At 36.2% G+C, this 22,321-nt stretch overlaps 1 protein-coding gene across 2 annotated transcripts in view; it reads left to right on the top strand.

The window, feature by feature from the left end:
* CAPS2 (calcyphosine 2) overlaps positions 1–22,108 on the top strand; it is a 30,201-nt gene extending 8,093 nt beyond the window's left edge. For both annotated transcript variants that reach the window (XM_038155697.1, XM_038155696.1), the window contains exons 6-18: positions 112–270; positions 2,577–2,696; positions 7,185–7,252; positions 9,588–9,707; positions 10,840–10,914; positions 12,446–12,541; positions 12,649–12,742; positions 13,992–14,107; positions 16,191–16,267; positions 16,746–16,900; positions 17,451–17,570; positions 18,548–18,644; positions 20,630–22,108. In XM_038155697.1, coding sequence (XP_038011625.1) covers positions 112–270; positions 2,577–2,696; positions 7,185–7,252; positions 9,588–9,707; positions 10,840–10,914; positions 12,446–12,541; positions 12,649–12,742; positions 13,992–14,107; positions 16,191–16,267; positions 16,746–16,900; positions 17,451–17,570; positions 18,548–18,644; positions 20,630–20,805 — 1,473 coding nt within the window. In that variant the 3' untranslated portion in view covers positions 20,806–22,108. The remainder of the gene's footprint in view (positions 1–111; positions 271–2,576; positions 2,697–7,184; positions 7,253–9,587; positions 9,708–10,839; positions 10,915–12,445; positions 12,542–12,648; positions 12,743–13,991; positions 14,108–16,190; positions 16,268–16,745; positions 16,901–17,450; positions 17,571–18,547; positions 18,645–20,629) is intronic.
* Positions 22,109–22,321: the final 213 nt, after the last annotated feature.

Genomic DNA, 22,321 nt, shown 5'->3' with positions numbered 1-22,321 from the left:
AAGTTTCAGACATTATACTGGATAGGAACTAAAAAAGTGCTGTTCACATTCAATACACCAGACAGAGGCTTTTATGTTGATTACTCATTGCTTTAACATTCTGTTTTGTAGCAGAAGACAAGACCAGAAAATTTGCCATCCCTCAGAGACAGATCCAAATCGAAGCATGGTCAGTATGAAGCAGGTACAAATGAAGACTATAAGCAGCATCCTCAGAGAATTGCAGAAAAGAAAAAAGACCACCTGCAGTGTCCAGACACTTCCATAAAGGTAGCTGGCAAAGTAGAAATTGCATTTTTAAATAGCAAATGTACATCACTATTTAATTGCACTGTTTGGACAGGTTTGCACATGTATGTGATTAATTTCATGTTTTTATTGTAAAGAAGTAAAATTGTAAAGAAATAAGCATTTATTGATGCTTAACTTGAGGAGGAAATAAATTGTAAGAAGGTTCTTTCAGTTGCTGCAGAGAGAGAAACTGAAGTGCTCTGAGAATTTATGTCTGGTTGTGTTCTCTGGTAAAGAAGGTAACACTGGCCTTCCTAGTGCACCTCTAGCCTGAGCCTGAAGATTAGCATAACTGATAAGGAAGAACTTAAAGCCTATCAGAAGAGGAGAGACAGCAGGAAGATCTTGGTAAAGTGTTATTTCCAAAACCAGAAATTCATTCAAAATTTTTTATTTTTTAAATGTAGAAGTACTTTAATTAATATTCTGTAAATTGGGACTTGAAAAAGGAGAAATGATGATTTAACCTGTTTCTTATAGAGCTATTGACACTGAAAATGCAAAGGAATATGGGGTTAAAATAATGAAAGATATTATCTGTACTTTTTGCTTTGATGTGGTATAAGATTCAGTACAGTTGGATTGCAAGCTGTACTAATTCTGCCAGGTTTCTTTTGTGTTTTCAAATAAAGGTGGAAAGAGAAGGGTAGATGAGTGGAGAGAAACTGGAAAACAAAGGGATGAAAAAACCCCAACCTTCATCTTGTTTGGAAGAGATAGTGGAGGAGAGTGGTTGAACAGGGAAAGATGCATCTTTGTAGGTGTAAGGAAGCAGGAAACCTAAGTAAGCAACAGCTGTGAGGACTGGTTAGTGCTAGATTCTGCTGAGGGTAGATGACCATTTAAGAACCTTAATGGAAAGTTAAGTATGCAAATGTTGATAGAACATATTGTGCTCATTGCTTTTCAGAGAAAAGGTTTGTGATGAATAACAATGAGTTTACTAAATTTACTTCCTTAACATTCAGTAGAATGAAAAGGGAAGGTTTTTCAAAAGAAAGATTGTTTCACATATTATAGATAGCTTTAAAAGAGCTTTCTCTTCAAGTCGTGCTTCTAGTGATCAAATAAAGGAGAATCTGAAAAAACCTTTTAATAAACATTCTGTGAATAAGAGGTGACTGAAAAAAAAAGTTAAGTTATTTTGTGGTTTAGTTTTATGTTTAGTGGCAGATAAGATTTTCTGTTCTGGAGATTTGTTATAGTTTGGTGGTTTTTTTTTCTTTTCTTTTCTAATGATTCCACTGTAATGTACTGGTCTGACACTCATATCATCTGTATTTCAAGGAGTTACTCCTTTATATACACTACTGCAAGCCCATCAAAAGGGTGTTTACAGGAGCAGCCAAGTTAGCTGAAAATGAAGAAATAGATGGCAAATATATGCTGGGAGAGAAAAAGCAGGACTGGCTTTTTTTTTTTTTCTGGTGATTTTGAGTTCCAGAAAGATACTTGCTAAGCACTAGAAGCATGTGTGTTAATTCTTCTCACAGATTTTAATATAATGTCTATCAGAACAGGTAACAGGTTTTTTTTTTTTTTTTGTGTTGGATATTAACACTACCTGATTAGATGAATAAATAAAAAGATTTCAATACACTTGTAACAGTTTCTCTTCTCTGTAGAGAAGGTGCTCATAGAGGAGATTGCTAAGACTGTTTCTGTCAAAACTTCCTGTATCCTTTATTTTTTCATATTGTCCATGTGGGAAATATTTCTGTAATACTCTGGGACTGGTTTACAAGTCTGTTAGAACCAGTAGCATGCTTTGGCTTTTCCCTGTCTAGGCTATATTTAGCTTCTTCACTGGTCACAAAGCAGTATCTCTACAGTGAGCTTTGAGCTTTATACCTAACAGCAAATCCTCTGCTTCCACTTGGCTGTTTCTGTGCAGAACAGAAAAAGGATGAGTTCTTGTCTTCTCCTCAGAGATACTAAAGTCTGCTTTCTCTGACTTGCTGCTGGTTTTTCACAAAGCTTGTAGGAACACAGTATTTTTGAGATTTAAAAAAAATTATTTATTTCAGTATAAATGAAAACTGGTAAGTATTCAAAAGATACAAATATTGCTCTCTAGTCTTTCCTTGTTAGTTCAGTTTCTGTAGAAAGCTAGGCTTAAAAAAATTATCTTTTTAGTTAGCAGGAAGTGGAATAAGTAGACACTTTAAAAGGAAAGAAGAAAGTAGTATTTTTAAATAAATTGTTGAGGAAAACGTGTGGGTTTTTTAGTTTGTTTTATTACAATTCATTACATCTGAGTTATAAAATAATGTATTTTTGTGTAGGGTACACAGCTTGAAGATGGACATGGTGATTTTGTAACCCTTGATAAGAAAGCTCTCCTGCAACAATGCTATATAAACAAGCCTTATAATATGCAGCACAACATAAGGAAATCAGAAGCTGTAAGTACTTGGACTGGTATTATGCTGCTAACCACCTAGATATGGAGAATGGCTTCCAGATGTTCAACAGAAGTAATGCCTTTGGGGATTTGGGTCTAGTATGTAATTGCACCCATTGAAATCATGTGAGTGTAAACATTTCTTTCAATGGGAGCTGAACTGAGCAATCCATTAGTGAGCATTTTTAAAATCTTATCTGCAGTGCTTGTATTTTATGCAGTAATCTATATAAATGAGAACACAAATTATGCGTAATATATCCAGATACATTCATACAACTAATAATAACTGAGGTAGTTGAGTGAACCTAAACATAATGTTACATTCTGTTTCAGAAGTTGGACTTTGATGATCCCTGTGGATCTCTCCATGCTCAGGATAGTCTATGATTCTATGATTTCCTCTGATTGGTAGCTTTTAGCTGAGCCTGTATTCAATAGTCCCTGGATTCCATAATTCCATCATCTAGTATTATATTAAGTCAGCAACAACTTTGGCTGTGTCTTCAAGCTCTAGGGAAGGAGCTTCTACAGTGTCTCTAAGCAACATCTTCATGTGACGTGCTGTTCTCTGTGTGAGGAAGTTCTTCCTGTTGTCCACACCAATCCTCCCAAGGCTCAGTGTGTAACCTTTACCTCGTGTTATACTCTTGGCTTCTGTAAAAAAAGTTTGGTTCTCTTTTCTTTGTTACTTCTCTTCAGAATGCCACATAGCTGCTGGTGCTGCAAACTAAACAAACTCCAGCTCCCTTAGTTGCTTGCTCCTTTCAATTGCTTTTGCTCTGGTCTTTAGTCAGATCCTTTCTGAAGGAAGGAGAGGGCCCTGAAGTCTGGAAACCACCATGGACTCAGTAGCATGCAGGGAGGGGAATTAAAACTTTCCTTACATGGATGTACCCAACACGCTTCTTTAATTTATTACATAGATGTGAATTTTATTCTTTTTGGGACTGAACAGTAGGAGTCTTGCCCATCTGAGGCCAGGCCTTGAATTTAAGATCATTTATAGGGATGAGGAAACTTGATTTGATATTGCATGATTCAGTATTTGCATATGCAGAGTGATGGCTTTTTAAACTGGTTTTTGAAGGGATTGCTGAAAAGGGTAATGCATTCTAACTTTCTCATGAAATAATCAGCCATGAGAAATTTTAGGAATTTTAAAGTAAATATTAATTTAAATAATTTTATTTGCTTGTCACTATGCATTGAATTTTGCATCATTGCAACCATTTATTTGATTTCTCCTCTTGTTGAAATGAATGCAGATATTGCTCTATTGAGGTCACTGTTAATTTTCATGACAAGAAAATTTTTTGAGGAAGTACTTAAGCTGTTATTTTTAGAATAAATTAAAAAATCTATACTATTGGCTAAAGATAATGGAAAAAAAGTCTTGAAGTATCCCTAGAGTAACTACTTAATGCGAAAGCAAGTACAGTGAAAGCCCTGAGAAAGGGAGCTGTGCAGAACTACAAAATAGAAGATATTCTGTAGCTGCCATGCTTTAAAATAAAGCCAGCAGGTGTCTGAGAAAGGTGTTACTGAATCCTTTCACAACCCTTTTGTTATTCAATAGCACTCATGGTCAGCACAGGCTGACTCACTCTCTCTTTTGAGGACCATCTCAGGCTCTCCTAGGTCCAGCTTCTGATAGTGGTAGAATACTGGAAAAAACTGGCAGTAGTAACTTCATGTGTATTAATTCCATTTTGTATATGTTGCCTCAATTGTTGGCATTTCATTTTATCTACATGAAAATTTTGCTCAAGAATATACAATGTTAACATGTCCTTTTACTGTAATCATTACCAAAAAGTCAAATGTTAAAGTAGAATTTCTCTTGATTTTTCTGTAATTCAGGATCAAAGTTTGCTGTTGGGGTTCTGCAGGTCTCTATCTTAGGCCTTGTGCTCTTCAACAGCTTCATAAATAATTGGACACAGGACTTGAAGGGATACTGAACACATATGATACAAAACTGGGAGGAGCTGCTGACTCCCTCGAAGGCAAGGAGGCCCTGCAGAGAGACCTCCACAAATCAGAGGGCTGGGCAATCACCAGACACGTGAAGTTCAACAAGGGAAAGTGCCAAATTCTGCACCTGGGACAACCCTGGATGTAAGGACAGACTGAGGGATGAGATGCTGGAGATCAGTCCCATGGAAAGGGACCTGGGGGTCCTGGTTGATGGCAAGTTGAGCACAGGTCAGCAGTGCCCTGGCAGCCAGGAGGGCCAGCCCTGTCCTGGGGTGCATCAGGCACAGCATCACCAGCTGGGCAAGGGAGGGATTGTCCTGCTCTGCTCTGCACTGGGGCAGCCTCACCTCAAGTGCTGGGAGCAGTTGTGGGTGCTACAATATCAAAAAGACATGAAGCTATTAGAGAGTGTCCAAAGGAAGGCAACAAAGATGGGGAAGGGTCTTGAGGGGAAGCCTCGTGAGGAACAGATGATCTCCTAACTTGTTCTGTTCAGCTTGGAGGAGACTGAGGGGTGACCTCAGTGTGGTCTTCAACATCCTCATGCAGGGAAGAGGAGCGGCAAGTACCAATCTCTTCGCTCTTATGACCAGTGACAGGACCCAAGGGAATGGCCTGAAGTTGTGTCAGGGGAGATTTAGGCTGGGTCTCCAGAAAAGGTTCTTCACCCAGAAGGTGTTTGGGCACTAGAACAGGCTCCCCAGGGAAGTGGTCACAGCACCAAACCTGACAGTTCAAGAAGTGTTTGGAAAATGCTCTTGGGTACATGGTGCGATTCAGGGATGGTCCTGTGTGGTGCCAGGAGCTGGACTCGATGTTCTTTCTAGGTCCTTTCCAGTTCAGTTTGTTCCATGACTTTGTGATTCACAGCCCATTGCCAATACATGTCATATCTAAACTCTGAAGAAGGCTAGTTTCCTCTGAATGCTCATATTTAGGGAACAACAGTAACTACTTTTGCAGTGAGAGCTGCGACAAATTCAATATTTGCCTCTGCCCACTGCATTTTTGTAATTTCATAGTAGAGCTTTTGTCTAAGAGCAGAATGGAAGATGTTTCATGAAAGATTACATTCAGTGACCTAATTCAATTGAAATTTAGGGTGTAAGGTTTTCTTTGTTTGGTTTTTTAAAAACCAGATTGTTTTTGTCATGCTAACTGGTTTGGATCTATAAGCTGGGTCCATGGAATATGTTATAACAAATACTGCCCGATGCTATCACCATGTCCTCCTTTAAATAATTCTTTTTAATACATCTGCTGCAACAGTTAATGGGTAAAGAATCAGTAACTCAGAATAAAGCATCCTGTGGTTTTTGCACCTGACAGGTGCAAAAATGAAACATGAAATCAAATAAAAAAGCCTCCTACCTCTTACAATTCTGAAATTTTCTAAGGCTTAAAATCAGTTTGGAATAACCAACAGCTGGTCTGGTGCTGGATTAGTTATTTAGGTTTTTTGATTTGGCTTTTTTTTTTTTTTTTTGACTAGTGCCAGTCAGCATTATTTGAAGATTGTGAATTCTACCCATAACATCTCTGTGGAATTAGGAATTATGTCTTATAGGTACCTGGGAACTTTTCAGTTCTTCATCCACACAAAGGCTAAATCTCTCTAGAATTTGCTTTGCACACAAGACCAATTAGAAAAATGTCTTAATTCTTTAGTTTCAGAATATCTAAAAAAATGTAAGGTTGCATAAACCCCCTCAGTAACAATAATCTCTATTTTCTCATATATATATATATATATATATAGTTTTTTTTTTTAATAAAAGGCAAAATAAATGCAAAATCCAGAAATGTGGAAGATTAAGAGAGGTGCTGAAGCCTGGTTATTGCTGATGGCCTCCATACTGACCTGGGCCATCCCCTTGTGCTTTGGTTTCTCTCTGTGTAACAGGTTATGATCAATGCCGGCACACTTTACAGTGAATGGCACAAGGTTATGTTCAGTGTTACTCTAATAAAAATCATAAGAAGTTCATGTTAAATCCCCTTTCCCCTTTAGGATGATGTTTCCTGAAAGGTTTTTCAGACTGACCTGTCTCAGCAGAAAATTATTGTGGCATGCAGGAAAGAAAAATCTTGCAACTGAGACGAAGTCTTAAAAGAATTTTTTTGACTAAATGTTGCTGGAGGTAAAGTTTTATTCTCTTAGTTGGAAACTGTGTCACCTGAAAAACCTGGAATAATGTGAGTCTCCTCGGGCTCTATTGTACTTACAGAATGTATTAGAAACAATATAGAAATAAGGATTTTGTCTGTAAACTTAAATACTGGAATTCTCATATTTATTACAACTAATAAGCATAGACAAATTGAATGTGTAGCAGAGAATATTATATGTCTATTTTTTATGCAAATAGACTCTATTAAAATGTAAAAAAATATTAATTGTGGCATGGGTAAGTTTGTGACCTCTGAATGCTATCTTAAAGAGTAACTTATTATTTGAAGTGCCTGCTATTATATATTTCACTTGTTCTCAGACAGTTTTTCATTGCAGGAGGATGTCGCTGCAGAGAGGAGAAAACAGGCTGTTGTAGAACAAGTTATGGTGGATCAATTATGTAGGTAAATGAATTTTAATGTAAAATTTCATTTTTCTCTACAGAAAAATGTCTGGCTTTTCTTGCTTAAGAGATGTTTTGATCATCTTGTTCCAAGTATTATGAAGTCTTATGTAGTAGTATTATTTGCAAAAAATTCTTTAAGTGAAAGGCTTTTTAATGCAACTTAAAATATCAGTTTAAAGTGCCATGTGTATGTTATTTTTTTTCTGGAAATAATTCCTAATTTTATACTTGAACCTATTTTAAGGTCTGTAGAATAGCACTAGCTCTCAAAAACAACCCTCTTGCACCGCATGAAAATACATGGATGCCTGATCTTACAAATTACATGTCCTCAATATTTATTGTCCTTTCTAAAAATCTTAGCTTTCTTAATATTTATAAATCCTTTATTAATACTGAAAGTACACCTCTCAGGCATAAAGGAGTATTATACCAATGCTGGGCATGTAGGAAAAAAAGGCACTATTATAAACTGAGTTGGTCTAGGTTGTACAGTAGATCTCCTCCCTTCATTGCTATCCCTTTAGCTTCAAGAAAACATTGCTTCTGTGCAGAAAGATCCCTCTATTTTAAGCATGCTTTAATAATTCAGGGCTTTATGCAAGCTGTCTGGTTATGACAATATAAGAAGATGCAAGCTAGTTTAATATGGTTTCATGTTACTTTATACTTACAAAAATTTATCTGTGGGTATGTCTAGATTATTTTGCATTCTGTGCATAGTTTAAGTCTCTGGAGTCATCTGCACTGGTGTTCCAGCCTATCAAATCCTAAGATTTTTGAGGCTGAAGTGTTGTTGCACTTCACCTTTTAATTTTTATTTGTTTCTGTTATAATGGCAGTTTAAATGACCTATATTGTTTAAAAGTCTATTAACACTTTTACACTATTTAAAAGCTGACATGACAAGAAGGTTGCCTGAGGGAAATATGACTTCCATGAAACACAATGTTAAATTCCAATTTTAATCCTCAGGATTAAAATTATGGAACTATACCAGGTTGAAACCCCCAGTTTTCAGATAAGTGCTTGGCTTGTGTCATATCCCTTTAAAGATTATTACAGAGGTGATCTTAAAAATATGCTGGTTATGTTGAAGTGATTTAGTACTACTGATGTTGCATTAAACATACAGCTTTGTGTATCTTGGATCATGGATGCCCATTCTGTGTTCATCCTTCTTCTCCTGCTTTGCCTTATTTTTTCCATGTCTTCCTTCTCCTACTCTGAACCCTTCTGTTGATAATGTCAAAACAATATTCAGTAGTGCTGCAGCTGCATCAGGATGAAGTTTTAATTTAAAAAATCTCTCTGTTTGTGTTCCAAATATAACTCTGCCAGTACTTCTAAACAAATTGGAATCAGATATCAGGATGTTAATCGGAAAAGATTAGTTCAAAACTGTTGCATGAAAAAAAGCTATTTAAGGTAATACAAAGGTATTTTGAATATTTTTAGTAGAGCAGATCTTGCAATTAAATCAGTGTAACTGATGTGTACAAAGATGTATCTGTATAGATCACAGAGCAAGTTCAGAAAACTATAATAGCCATGCAAATTTTTTTTCCCTTCTGATAACCATTTCAATAGCATAACAAGCAACTCATTTCTTTTTAAAGGTTCTCTTCTTTTGTTTACTTGTTGAACTGCTACAGAGAATATCAAAATGTTCAAAACCCAGTTCATCTGTTCCTTTTTGCTTGTTGGGACTTTGAGATCCTCTCAGCTATGTAGTTAGCACTTTGAGGGAGGAAGTGCCAATGTTTTTGTTGGATGACAGATTGGATGGGGCTCTGGGCAACCTGGTCTAGTGAAAGGTGTCCTGCCCCCAGCATGAGGTTGGACCTAGATGATCTTTAAGGTCCCTTCCAACCTAGGCTACTCTCTGATTCTGAGGTGATGTCACTGGCCAGTGCTAGTAACTGATATCACTGATATTGGAGGGAGCCATGGTTAAAGAATATCACCGATGGAATATTTACAGAAATAGTAGCAATTATGAAAAACCCCACAAGCCTTCATAAGACTAAGATTTATTTTATGTAAAGATATATAAAATATACTTTAATAATATGTATCTGCATTTAACATTACTACATAGCAGTCCACTGCCAGAATATTATTGCATATGTTTGATTTTGTGAGATAGACTTAAGAATTTGAAAAAATAAACAAGAAATTAGGCCTACAAATTTATGCGAGCTTAATGGATCACTCCAAGATTGTATTACTGTATTATTCTTGGGTGTTTTCTTTCCTGCATAAAAATATGTAAGACCTGAAATCCAGCCATGCTAACATTAAGAGGGCTTCTCCCTGCTCTTTGTGCTCAGAGCTGTTATAAGTGATCCAGAGCAGTCCACACGTTCCGATGCTTGCAAGGAAGCTCAAGGACTTCTGGGAGCTGGGATGGCACCAATGCATTTTCGAAAAAGGACCCTCCATGAAACAAAGTAAGTTTATAAAAAGAATTTTTTATATATATATATATATATATATATATATATATATATATATATATATATAAATTCTGTGAATTCTGTTTGCTTTTCCAGATGTTGTTTTTGACTTGGATCTACAAGCTTAATGTGAGACCTTTTTTTATAGCTTTCCTGTGATTGCTATTGCCTAGTAAGATTACAGAGACTTTTTATGTGAATTCTCTGTGAATTATGATTGATTCATATAATTTATAAAAACTGGGAGAACATTGTTAAGCTTATGTTGATATTATTCATCACAAGGATTTGCCAGCCTTTTCCAAGTAGTTGGATGCTTGCCATCCTTTCAGAGATTCCTATCCTTAGGTGCATAAATTGCATAAATATGCATCTCTAAATGCTAATGTAGATCTTCACAATAATCATACTTTTCTTTCATATTTTGATTTCTGCTGCAATAATTAACCCTATTGGCATTTAAATGTCATTCCTGGACTGTCAGCATTGAACTAGTCGCTCCAAGGACTTAAAAAAAAAACCTGAGGAAACACTGTGATCCGTAAAATTAAATGAATCTCCAGGTCTGAGTTTTGTTCTGTTTTTCTCAACATTCAGGCAAGCATTTCTGCTTTGTGCATTTTAACATCCCGCTCTTAAGTCTTTCTCATCAAATGTCATCTTTGTATTTTTTAGAAAAATGAAAAAAAGACAAAAAACCCCAGTCTCAATTTCTTACATCCATCACATAGACAAAATCTTCATTTCTGGAACTAGCAATAGGGCCAATATAAAATATTCATGTGGGTAAAATTGCCCCCACCTGGGTATTTTTGCAAGAGAATGCATTGGTTCATGGAAGTGTGGTGGATGGTAGAGGTAAAGGTTAATTCTTTATATAAGTGTATGTAAACAAAATTTCCCATTCATATCTATGTTCTCTGTGAATGTACTCTTGTATTATATAATAACAGAACACTTTACAGCTCTGAGTTGCTTTCTAATTCAACTACAAAGGATCATCTCCTCAGCCAGTTGCCAAGGATACTGTATTTCATGGCTTTTGCTGTTTGAAAATGGTTGAGTTTTATGTAACAATTATCTGGGAGCATATAGGTATCATCAACGTGCTGCATTATTTTCACAGAATAAGGACCAAATCAGGACTAACTGAGAACATGCTCTCCAACAAGCTACGCTTTGATATTAGGATTATATCGAGGTAATCACAAATTTTGTGAAGGTTTTCAATGCTCTGAATTTGTGAATGAGGATTACTCTCTTGAACTGATTAATTGCACTGAATATTTCTGCTCCCTGTGTTGAAGGAAAAAAGTATGTGTGGGTGTCCATGTGTAGTACAAATTTTGACGTGGCTAATGGATAGTGGCTTTACAGTCCCACTGTACAATGTTAAGATCTGTAAGCAGTGTTATGTTACCATCATACCCATAGCTCTATTCAGGACATTTACCACAGGGGCTGTGTAAAATACTGCTTTTAGCTGTTGCATCTCAGTTGTTTAAAATTATTTTAGCCTTATCTTAGATGTGACAACTACTATAACTTGTAGTGGCTTTGCAACTTGTTCATAGCTCCTTATGTATTAAATTTTAGAACATTCTGATTTGAGTAGTGGTAGCATAAACATATTTTTCAGTTTTGGAAGTGATGCTTTTCTGCAGCTGTGAGCTGTATACTTGTCAGACACAGCTGAATATTCAGCAACATACTTTCATATATCTCAATGAATGCAGTAGTCCTGGCATATGTAATCCTTTAGTTAATCAATGAAAATTATATTGGCATACTAAAACATGAAGCCTCAAGAGGTGTTTTTAGCATTATGGAGAATGGACTATTGAATTAAAATATGTGACCGAATCCACAACTTGAATTTCATGGTGGTTTAGAGAAAATAGTCAAAGAATCTTTAAAAAAATGAATTGTACCACATGCAACATTGGAAATAAGATGAATACTGAGAGCAGCCTTAAGGAGAAGAACTTGGGGGTGCTAGTAGATGAGAAATTCATCATGATCTGGCAGTGTGTGCTTGCACCCAGGAAACCAACCATGTCCTGGGCTGCACCAAAAGAAACATGCCAGCAGGGCGAGGGAGGAGATCCTGCCGCTTTGCTTCTCTCCCGTCAGACCCCACCTGCAGTGCTCTGTCCACCTCTGGGGTCCCCAGCGTGAGAAGGACCCGTTAGAGTGACCCACAGGAAGGTCACAAAGATCATCACAAAGAGGGATGGAGCATCTCTTTTAGGAAGACAGGTTGAGAGAGTTGCATTGTCCAGTCAGGAGAAGGGAAGGCTCCAGGGAGACCCTCTTGCAGCCTTCCAGTGCCTACAGAAGGCTGCAGGGAAGTTGGAGAGGGTATTTTTTTAAAGGGTGTGCAGTAGTAGAACAAGGGGGAATGGCTTCAAACTAAAAGCAGGCAGGTTTAGATTAGATATTAGGAAGAAATTCTGTACTGTGAGGGGGGTGAGGCACTGGAACAAGTTGCAGAGAGAAGCTGTGGATGCCCTGTGCCTGCAACCGTTCAAGGCCAGACTGGATGGAGCTCTGAGCAGAGTGGTCAAGTGAGAGGTGTCCTGGCCCATGCCAGGGGTTTTGGAACTAAATGATCTTCAAGGTCCCTTCCAACTCAAACCACTCTGATTCCAAAATAAATGTTACTTATGTTTGGGTTGAATTGGATTTATATAGATGAAAAACATAAAGGTGCTTTTCAATTTTCCTTCTAGAAATGGTCATGATGCTTGTAGGGAGTTGATTGGATTTTTTTTCACGTGTGACAAATCCCTTACTGTGTATGAATTTCGACAGTTTGGAAAAAACAGGTAGGATGAATTACTTTTTAAAAGGGTTCTAGAAAACATATTTCACTGCATCCAAGAAGCTTAAATAAATGTAATAATTTTAGTACTAGTTTTGAATTATTTCACAGGACAAATGCTTTGCCTTTCATTAAGAAGGGAGTTTATCATCATCAACGTGGACAAAGAAAGGGAAAAGCTTATGATCTTAGTGACTTCTATGTTGTAAGTATTCTTCTGCTGAACGTAATAGTATTTCTTTGGCGGTAATATTTGGATATTTGAATTGTAAATTTTGATCTAGCCTTCCAAGAAGACCAAAAGTCTTCCCCTTAAGTGACATTTTTGAATTAACCATTTTCAGAAGTCTGGATTGTTTTGTTGTCCCACGTTTTAGAGGTTCCAAATTTAGGTTTCAGATTAAGCTGTTCTTTGCAGTTCTCCCCCTAGAGGGCACAAGACTGCTGACAGTGTGGACATTTTTGGACGAAGTGATCCACTTGGGAAGGAGAGTCCTGGAGTAGACTGAAGTACTTGTTAAAAGTAAATAATGTTTGCAAGGTCTGCTGGCATTTTTAACCCGAAGCAATGATTACATATTTTTTAAACATGAAGAAATTGCAGGTTGTTTTTAACCTACAGTTTGAAATGTAAACATCAGCAGTTTAGAGCAAGTGTATGAAACAATGTTAAGCTTTCTATACCAGCTAATTTGATGGCTGATTAAAAATCATATTGCATCTTCTGTACTGCTGTGCTTCTGTACTGGGTAGAGTGTTCATGGTTTATAAATACCTGAGCAAGTTTTCAAGTACAGACTGTTTTCACCAAATTCTTTAAACGCTTCTGCAAATCTGAAGTTTGGAGGAAAAACCATGTTTGAGAGAAATGTAGAAAGTAAAAGATGTCGACATGAGTTTTTAGTGTGTTTTGTCTAATTACATGCCTATCCTAACTGCTTACACAACTGCCTAAGCATTTAGAAGATGAAATAGATGAGTTTACGATATGGAAGATAAAGCTACTTGTTGGGATTTTCATATTTTATTGTCATGTGTATTTTTGCACCCTGCAGATGGAAATGTGTTCTGAATAAGGATGCATCATTAAGTCATCCAGAAAATGTACTGCACTGAGTTCAGTACCTCTTTGGAATGATGCTGTGTCTGCGAATCTCCATATCTGCTGTCATGCTTTCTGGGCTGACATTAAGATATGCAGATCTCTCATAAAAACCAAGTGGTTGAGACCCTTGCACAGTAACAGTGTCTCTGTCTCCTCCTTCCAAATTCATGAGTTTTGGAGACTTTATAAACCAAGCCTGCCCAGCTATTAGTAGTTAGAGCTACTGCATTTTTTTTTTATTCTTCTCAGCATTTTTTGCTTTTAGTTTGCTGCTTTTCTTTATTTCCCCTTCCCCTCTATGTATAAAATACACAACCTATTTTTAAATCATTGTGTGCTTTACCAACAGGGAGCAAATCTGACTTTCCGAAGTGTCGATCATAACCTTCCAGAAAGTGTTAAGCAGAACCCTTTCTTCACCCTTCGTGTGATAAGTATTGATGAAGAAGCTATGGATTATCTAAAGTAAGTGCTGATAACTGCTTTTCAAATTACCTTTCCTTCCTTAAGGAAAAAAAAAAAAAATTAGCTCCTAATACCTTATTCCTTATACTGCTAAAAGCAGAATCCATATTTAGGCTGTTGTTAGGAGAAATTAGTAATTGATATTAGAAGATTTTGCATAGTTCAGTAACTTCCTAGAATGGTAAGGAGTAATTTTAAAGAAAGAATTGAAGTGTGAAGCTATTCTTTTGCTTTGTTTGAGGCCACATGTTTTTATATACAAATCATATACCTCCTTTGTTTCAGTTTGTGCACATTGCCTCTTGTGTTGTCAACAGGCACTACTGAGCAGAGCCTGTCTCAGTTTTCTTTACTCCTTTCTGTCAGGTATTCTTATGTGCTTGAGGGTAAGATCCCTGAAGGCTTCTATTCTCCAGGCTAAACAGTTCCAGCTCTCCCATGCTCTCCTCATATATCTTATAATTTGATGCCTTCCTGATTAGGAAGAGAATAATTTTAATCTCAATTAAATATGCTCAGTATCTAAAGACTACTTTGTTAGCAGAACTTGACTATTATTTTCTTTCTGCAATTGTTTAGACACGTGAAGCTTGTTCTCAAATATGGTAATATTCACTTAAAGTCCCTTTAGACTGAAAACTTTGCAAAGGAGCCATAGTAAGCTAACAGTGCATAGAACAGTAAATTCAAATTTAATTGGTTCTAGAACTGTGGAGTTGTATGATGCTCAGTGGTAATTGTTTCCTCTCAGCAAGGTTTCAATGAAATAAAACACAATATAGTTTAATTTCGCTAGTTTATGTAAGACATTTTACATCTCAGAAGCCTATCATTCAAGTAAAGCAGCTTTTTCTATCATTTGTGGCTAATCTTATACCTGTGAAATCTGAGCAATTGAACCAATGTTATCTCTGAAAAGAAGAACCATAAAGAGCAGCTCAATGGGTTGTAATTTTAGATTTTTTACTACCTGTGGTGGAATAGATTATTTCCTTTTTTATACTCTCTCTGCATTCTTTCCATTAGTGACTAAGTTTCAGTCTGTCTTTTTCTTCTGTATGAGGATGTTATTGAGCTATTCTCTGGTGCATAAGTCTTGAATTGAGTTCTCTTACCTTCATTACTCTACTGACAGAAAATCCTGTTCAGCTACAGTCCAAAAGGTCTACTGCAGGTTCCCAGGAGCAGCTATGCCCTTCTGTCACAAACCATGAATCTTTTGGTGTACCTATGTACTAGAGGGAGTACATTGTCCTCTGCAGGTGGTTGTTGACTTCCCAGTTTAGGTGATCTGATGTAGGTAAACTTTTAGGGACTTCATAATGGAAGGTACCCAAAGTAGAGATGAAAAGTCCTACTAGATAGCAGAGGGATAAGTCTTTGGCCTCAGAAAGCAGGAGGAGGAGTATGTCATTGCAAAACTCTGGTGAGCAAGCAGCTCAGAGTTGACAATAATGATTTTCCATTTTTAAAAAATATTCTGATTAAAATAATTGTAGGACTTTGTTGTTTTGTTTTGTTTTGTTTTGTTTTTCTTCCAGTAGGTTTTTCCACAATATTTTTTATTAACCTTTATAGTAATTTCTGATGAAGGCTTGTGGGAAGCCCTTCTCAGATGGGAACTTAGCAGAAAAATCTCCACAAAATTAAAGCATAATTTCTAGGTATACTTTTGGTCTACACCTTTGCTATTTGTGTTCTATAGAGAGATCTGAAAAGTATTACATGTTGTTTTTCCTGAATAAATGTAGTTGTTTTAACAAATTCTTCCAGTGGTATGAGATTGGGATTGAACTAAACTTCTAGAGATTTTATGGATGGGAGGAATTATCCATGGTTAATGAATTAGTAGAGACAATTCCAGATAATATTGTTAGAAGAGAATTTCTGTGTATCTGCAGCTGGTCAGCAAGAACTTTTGTGAGTGCTCTCTCAAACTCAAGCAACTGGATATTGTGTTTACAAGGGTGGTATATGAATTAAATATAATGTTGAGTATGTTGGCATTTTTTACTACATCTGTTTTGAATATAGTCATATTACATGTAATTTTACCAATCAACATCAATTTTGACTTCTTTAGAGCTTCCTCTGTGGAACTCAAGGAAGAGTGTTCCAGGCAAGTGGTTGATGACAGTGACATTTTCAAGAAGATTCAAGGTTTGTATCTACCAGAACCCATTCAATTTTAGTTTCTCTCTCTTTGTAGAATAAAGAAGCAACTCTGTGTCTCATAATGGAATTTTTGTATTCTGAAGTAGTCGTTCCAAAGTTGCTTTGTATGTTAAATAACGGCATGTGATCATCTCTCACAGAAATAGGCAGTTTTACAGTCTGAACATATTGAAGGCAATATCCATTTTTTCTTTCCTTATGTGGTTTCTTTGAAAAAAGATGTTTGTTAGATATTGCTTGTTAGACATACTTTATAAGATTTTCACTCAAATGTTAAATGACTGATGATTTCCTTCTGGGCTGGCATTTTTTCCTCAAAGACAAGGGATCCTGAATGTATGGGTATGTCTTTCTAACCAGCACCACCATATGTAGACATGGTGTTCTTTACTTCTATATTGTCTCCATAGCAAGTGGGCAACTTCAGGTAAATGTTGTGTCCTTTTTTTCTCTAAATCCTCAGGTATATTCAGAGAAACACTAAGTAAAAGAGGAGTTCGGGTTATGACAGGCTTAGGAAAGTACTTCCGACAAATAGACAAGAACAGAAATGGTTTTCTCTCTCAGGCAGCCTTGAAAGAAGCTCTAAAAGTATTTCATTTGGAAATGCCTGAAGGGGTGAGTCTAGCTGAAACTGTAAATGTGGGAATCATCTTTCTTAATTTATGGAATTGCTTCTTTTCTTCGTCTAAATCTATATTTTAATACCTGGGTTGTGCATGCTTTCTTTTGTTTTTTTTTTTCCCCCTTACGGTATGTTGGCATTTCTGCACTCAGTTTTATGTGAAGTTCTTAAAAATAAAAAAATAATATATACAAAGCATGCAATCTTTTTTTTACATCATGACATGGAGAAGCAAGTGTGATTGCAACCCATTTTTTCTCTTTAGGCTTTGAAAAAATAGTATAGTTTATGCTCTTTACTTAGGTTTTTTCTTTTTTTTATCTATTATGTTGTAAAAGTAGCTCACAGCTATCAGAACTCTGTATAATGTGAATTATGGTCATCAGTGACTACTGATGACATGCGTTATTTTAACAAATCTTTGAGTGAGTATGGATCTAGAAGCTTGGGGAGTTTTGTGAGAATACCATAATTTCCCATTATAGCAATTGTTCTTTTTCAACATATAGTGAAGAACTTTGGCAAAATATTTTTAAATTGCAGGACTTTGAATCCTTATGGCTTATTCTTGATGATAGCAAGAATGATAAGGTCGACTATGGAGAATTTACTCATGCCATATTTGGAGAAATGAATGAATATAGGAAAACATTTGTAAGAAAAGTAAGTTTTATTGCAGATATTTTAAGTGTAAATATTTTGAAGTCTAACTTTGGATTTAGTCACTCATCATATTCTAGTTGTTGGCTTTTGTGGTTAGTTTTTAAAGTTCTATACCTGGAAATTGACTTCTTGAAGTCAGTTCAGATCAGTTTATCAACAGAAAGGTAAATTAGTGGACTGCATGGTGTTCCATTGTTAAATTAGTTCATTTTAAATTCGAGAATTAATTCCTTTATTATTTTGAGTTTTCACGCATATGTGCTGTTCTTATAGTTCAGTCCCATGTCTAAAGTGTCTGGCACCCTGAGACAATCTCTTCCAGAAGCCTGTTTCCTTACTCTGGCAAATGACAAATTTTGGCTAATCTGCATGTGTAGACTTTCTTCCTGCAGTGCCTGAAATAGGATGTCTATAATGTAATGTGGAGCTGTTTGCAATATCAGAAGCTGATCACAAACCAGCTAAAGGAGTAGCAATTGGATATCAAGATCAAGAAAAATGACATATACTTTCATACTTTCAGTCATGGAGGATCTGACTCTCCTAGCCTTACGTATGGAGCATGTGTATTTGAGTAAACTGAAATGCAAATGAAGCTGCTGTTAGCAGTGCTGGAGAGGCTGTGTGGAGGCTTCTGCCAGAATGATGCAGAATCTTAATAATTGGAGGAGGCAGAAGGGAAGCAGCTGAACTGATTCTAAGAATGAGCTAGAAATTAGGGAGAGGAGACAATTTTTTTTTGTTGACCACGGGGACACACATCTGATGTGAAAACTGTTGAGGTAAAATAATCATGAAACTGCATAATCTAGAAAGATTTTCTAGTATCTGGTGCCTTGCATAAAATAGGTAAATTGACATCATTCATTGCACAAGATCTAAAAGTATGTGCTAGGTAGTTAAGTGTATTTGATCTTTTTATCTTTCCACTTTTTTTTCCTGAGATGCTAATATTAAACTCTTTTTTCCCCCTATAGGCTTATATGAAACTAGATTTCAACAAAACTGGGAGTGTGCCTATGGTAGATGTCAGAAAATGTTACTGTGCTAAGAAAGATCCTCTAGTATTGGCAGGTAATTCACATGAACAAACAAACAAAAATCTGTAACTACAGAAATCATCTTGTTAGCAGAGATAGCAGATCCTGAAACTGGTTAAAAATACAAACTGTTTTCATATTTACTTAGACTTGAGCTGTTAAAAGGAACTTTCTTCACCGAGGACTTAAAATGAGTTTCTCCAGAACATGACTACAAGTAGTAACATAGTTCATATACACAATTTTAATCCTTGCCCTTTATCAAGCTGCTGATACTGCCTGTATGCAGAGGAGTTCTCTTCCCTACCTCTGTAAGCAGTTATTTCACAGCTTCTATCTACAAGTTATCAGTGGCAAATATGATATTAATAATTTTCACTTAGTAGGATACTCTCATTTTCACATTACTGTTTTTCATCAAAATGTGCAAGGATTCCAACTGACATGGAATGTACTCAGCACTTGAATAATTTATTCAGAAGGAACTTAATTTATTTATGGGACAGATTTGTCGTCCGGTACAGAGGAAATGCTGGTTTCTTCATTTTTTTCAGGATTCTCAAAAATGTTTAAAGTCTGTTATTGAAAAAATAGGAATTTAAATATTTGTATGTCAGTTTTAGAAAACAATACCTGTCGGAACTCAGAATGCCCCACAGACATTCTCGGATGTTCCAGACCCAGGTCAAAAGCATCTGAGACCCTGGCATGCAGCCAGACACACGTGGGGTTTTGATCTTAGCCCGTGGAGCAAGTTACTAACTCTGTATGAAGAATTACAAGCCACACACACAAGTTTAGGTATTGTAATAGAAGTAGTCACGAAGTGAAAGGAAGGATTTTTGAGTGCTGTACAGGGGGGTTTTAAGCCTTGTACACAGGGGTCCAAGTTTTGTACATGGGGGTCAGGAGATCTAAGATGGAGGGATTTGGGTGTGCCCTGTCCTCTTTCTTTCTCCTTCCTAGCCTCCATGTCTTTGGTGATGTTGGCACTCACAGATCAGTTTAGAGTAGAAAGTCACTATTCAATATAGATAATAGGCATTGGGGGAAAGGTATAAACATGTAGTACGTAATATATGATATAAAAGATAGCACCAGCCCCCTGGGAGGGCAGTGTGCCTTTGTCTGAGCTGCTGAACGGGCCACAGCAGTTCAGGAGAAGAATCTTTTAGATAAACAACAATAAACTACCTTGAGACCAGACAACAGAAGACTACTGAGTCTTTCTTTAAAGGCACAGGTTGGAGGAGAGACTTTTCCATCTTTTGGGGTCACCACAATCTGGGGGTGAAACCCCACATCTGGCGTCCCTGGGTGGGCAGGAGACCCGACAAATACCTCCATGTACCAAACTAATCACTGTAAAAGTCTCCATGATGTCATGACCCTTTCTATTTTACCTGTAGAAGAGAGGGTTTTTTTTATAGTGCCAGTGATTTTAATGGTAACACGTGAAGTCCCATGGGGGTATAGAGATAAAATATGTGATTTTTTTTCCAATGCTGTAATGCCATATTTTTTGTGCTTTTTTCCTCAATGAAATCATCTTGAGTATTATCTTTATAAAATTGCTAGTACAAAGATGTAAATTGCAGAAATTGCAGAACACTTTTCAAATGCCAATTTCCATCTTGAAGTTTTCCCAGAACTTTGAAGTTTTATTACAGTAAACATACACTTTCTTGCAAGATAACTTCAGAATTTTAGTTTACAAATGCATTATACAGCTTTTGCAGTCATTTGAAGAAAAAAATTTTCCTGTTCTGAAAATTCATTGCAATTTGCTGACCCCATGTTTTCTGTTGGCACTTAATTCTATCATGCTATTAAAGTAAGGTAATTTCTACAGGTGGTAAGAAGTGAGCCAATGACTTAATTCTGAAATCAGAATATTGAATTTGTTGATGAAAAAAATATTTGCAAGCTAAAATTTGAAAGTTTCTTGCCTGAAGTATATTGAATGCTACATATTCATCTTCTTTAAAATGTATTTAATAGAAAAATATTCTTTCACAGGCAAAACTGCAGAAGAAGAAATTAAATCATCTTTTCTAGAAACATTAGGAGAGTCCTGCAGCAACCCCAATGAAGTGTCCTATTCTGAGTTTGAAGATTACTATGAAGGATTAAGTTTCGGAATTGTGGCTGATGATGATTTTGTTAGTATCTTAAGGAATTCGTGGGGAATTTAGAGAGGAAGATGACAAAAAAGAAGAAGGGACACTTTCTAAACAAGGAGTGACTAAGTAAGAGAGGACATGGTCTTGATGTGCATTACTTTATAATTAGTGTCTTAAACTGATTTCAGGGACAGAAAACTTCAGATGCTTTCAGAATAATACATGGCAAATTTCAAGGAGTTTCTGTTGAGTTACGATAGCCACTCTACTAATAAAAATGCTGTTCATGTCTTTCACTGGAAATTATTAAGGCTGTTTCCCATAAAAAACAATTTTTTAAAATATTAAAATAAAGTCTTCTATTTTAAAATAAGAGGGAATTAGAATACTAAAATGCCTGAAGGGGTATGTGCAAGAGAAAATTTTGTTTTATGATGCCTTGTGAAAAGCTTCAGATTTGACTGCATAAATGTGAATGGTAGCTTTCCTTCAGAAATTTTCTTTTAACATTCTTTGTCTTGCTTATTTTTTCTTATGCTGGTACTTAGCTTGAAAGAGAGAAGGTCATCCTTTTCCAATTTTGAGGATGTCTGCTGTACTGAAAGTGCAGAGATCTTCACAGCATTTAGCCCCTTGGCCTGTGCACCTTCTTGACTGATCTTGCTTTGTCATTTTGATCAGGCATCCGAAGCTGAGCATTGGGTCTCAAAGGTTTTAGTAATCACACATGTATTTTGTAATTCATATCTTCCTTTCCTGTATTTTGCTAAATGGTTTTCAAAACAAATAATTTATATTTTAATATCTGTTGTCCCAGTATTGCTGGGATTTTTTAACTAAAGCATAGCAATTATATATTTTGTCAAACTGATATATAGCATTTCCTATCTATTCTGAAAGTATAAAACAGAAAAGTATTTTTAAAAGGTTCAAAACAACCTCCTCTGCCACCAAAAAAATTAAATTATAAATTAAAATATTCTTTGCTATTTCAAATGTTCTGAGAGGTACACTTTTCAATATAATACATCTTGCTAATTCTGTAAAATTCTTCATGTTAAGAAATAAAAAACATAGTTAATGAGAGAGAGACTTTGATTTTCATACACCTGTCACTGAAATTAACTGTATTGAACTGCATTTCTTAAGCCTGTGCAATTAAAATAGATAACTTTCCTCTAAGCTTGTCTGCCTGGTTTTGAATTTATAGTCTGTTGTTAAAACAGTCTTCCTCTGAGACAGAATTTGTGTTTCATAGGAATTAAAGGGCAGTGCTGGAATGGATGCTGAAATGAGGGACTTTGGTCACCTGTGGCTGATTAGCATAATCTAGATATAGCACTTCCTTGTTCTAATAACTTGTATGTTTTTATGTCTGGATTGTTTGACCATGGCCTCAGATGTAACAAGTATTGGAGGTTCTACTCTAAATCCTCAAATGAGGGATCTTGGGGGGTTCTTTTGGGGCTGCAAAAGTCTGTATGTATTTTTTTACAGGGAAAAGCAGATTTTGTCAATGCGTATTCTAAGCAAGAATTCTGACTCATGATTTTCTAGTTCCCCATTCCTGCAGGAATTTCTCTCACTG

Source organism: Motacilla alba, chromosome 1A (genome assembly GCF_015832195.1).
Source record: "Motacilla alba alba isolate MOTALB_02 chromosome 1A, Motacilla_alba_V1.0_pri, whole genome shotgun sequence".
Lineage (NCBI taxonomy): Eukaryota > Metazoa > Chordata > Aves > Passeriformes > Motacillidae > Motacilla > Motacilla alba.
Note: the sequence above shows the minus strand (reverse complement) of the source record. Positions and strands in the feature narration are given on the sequence as shown.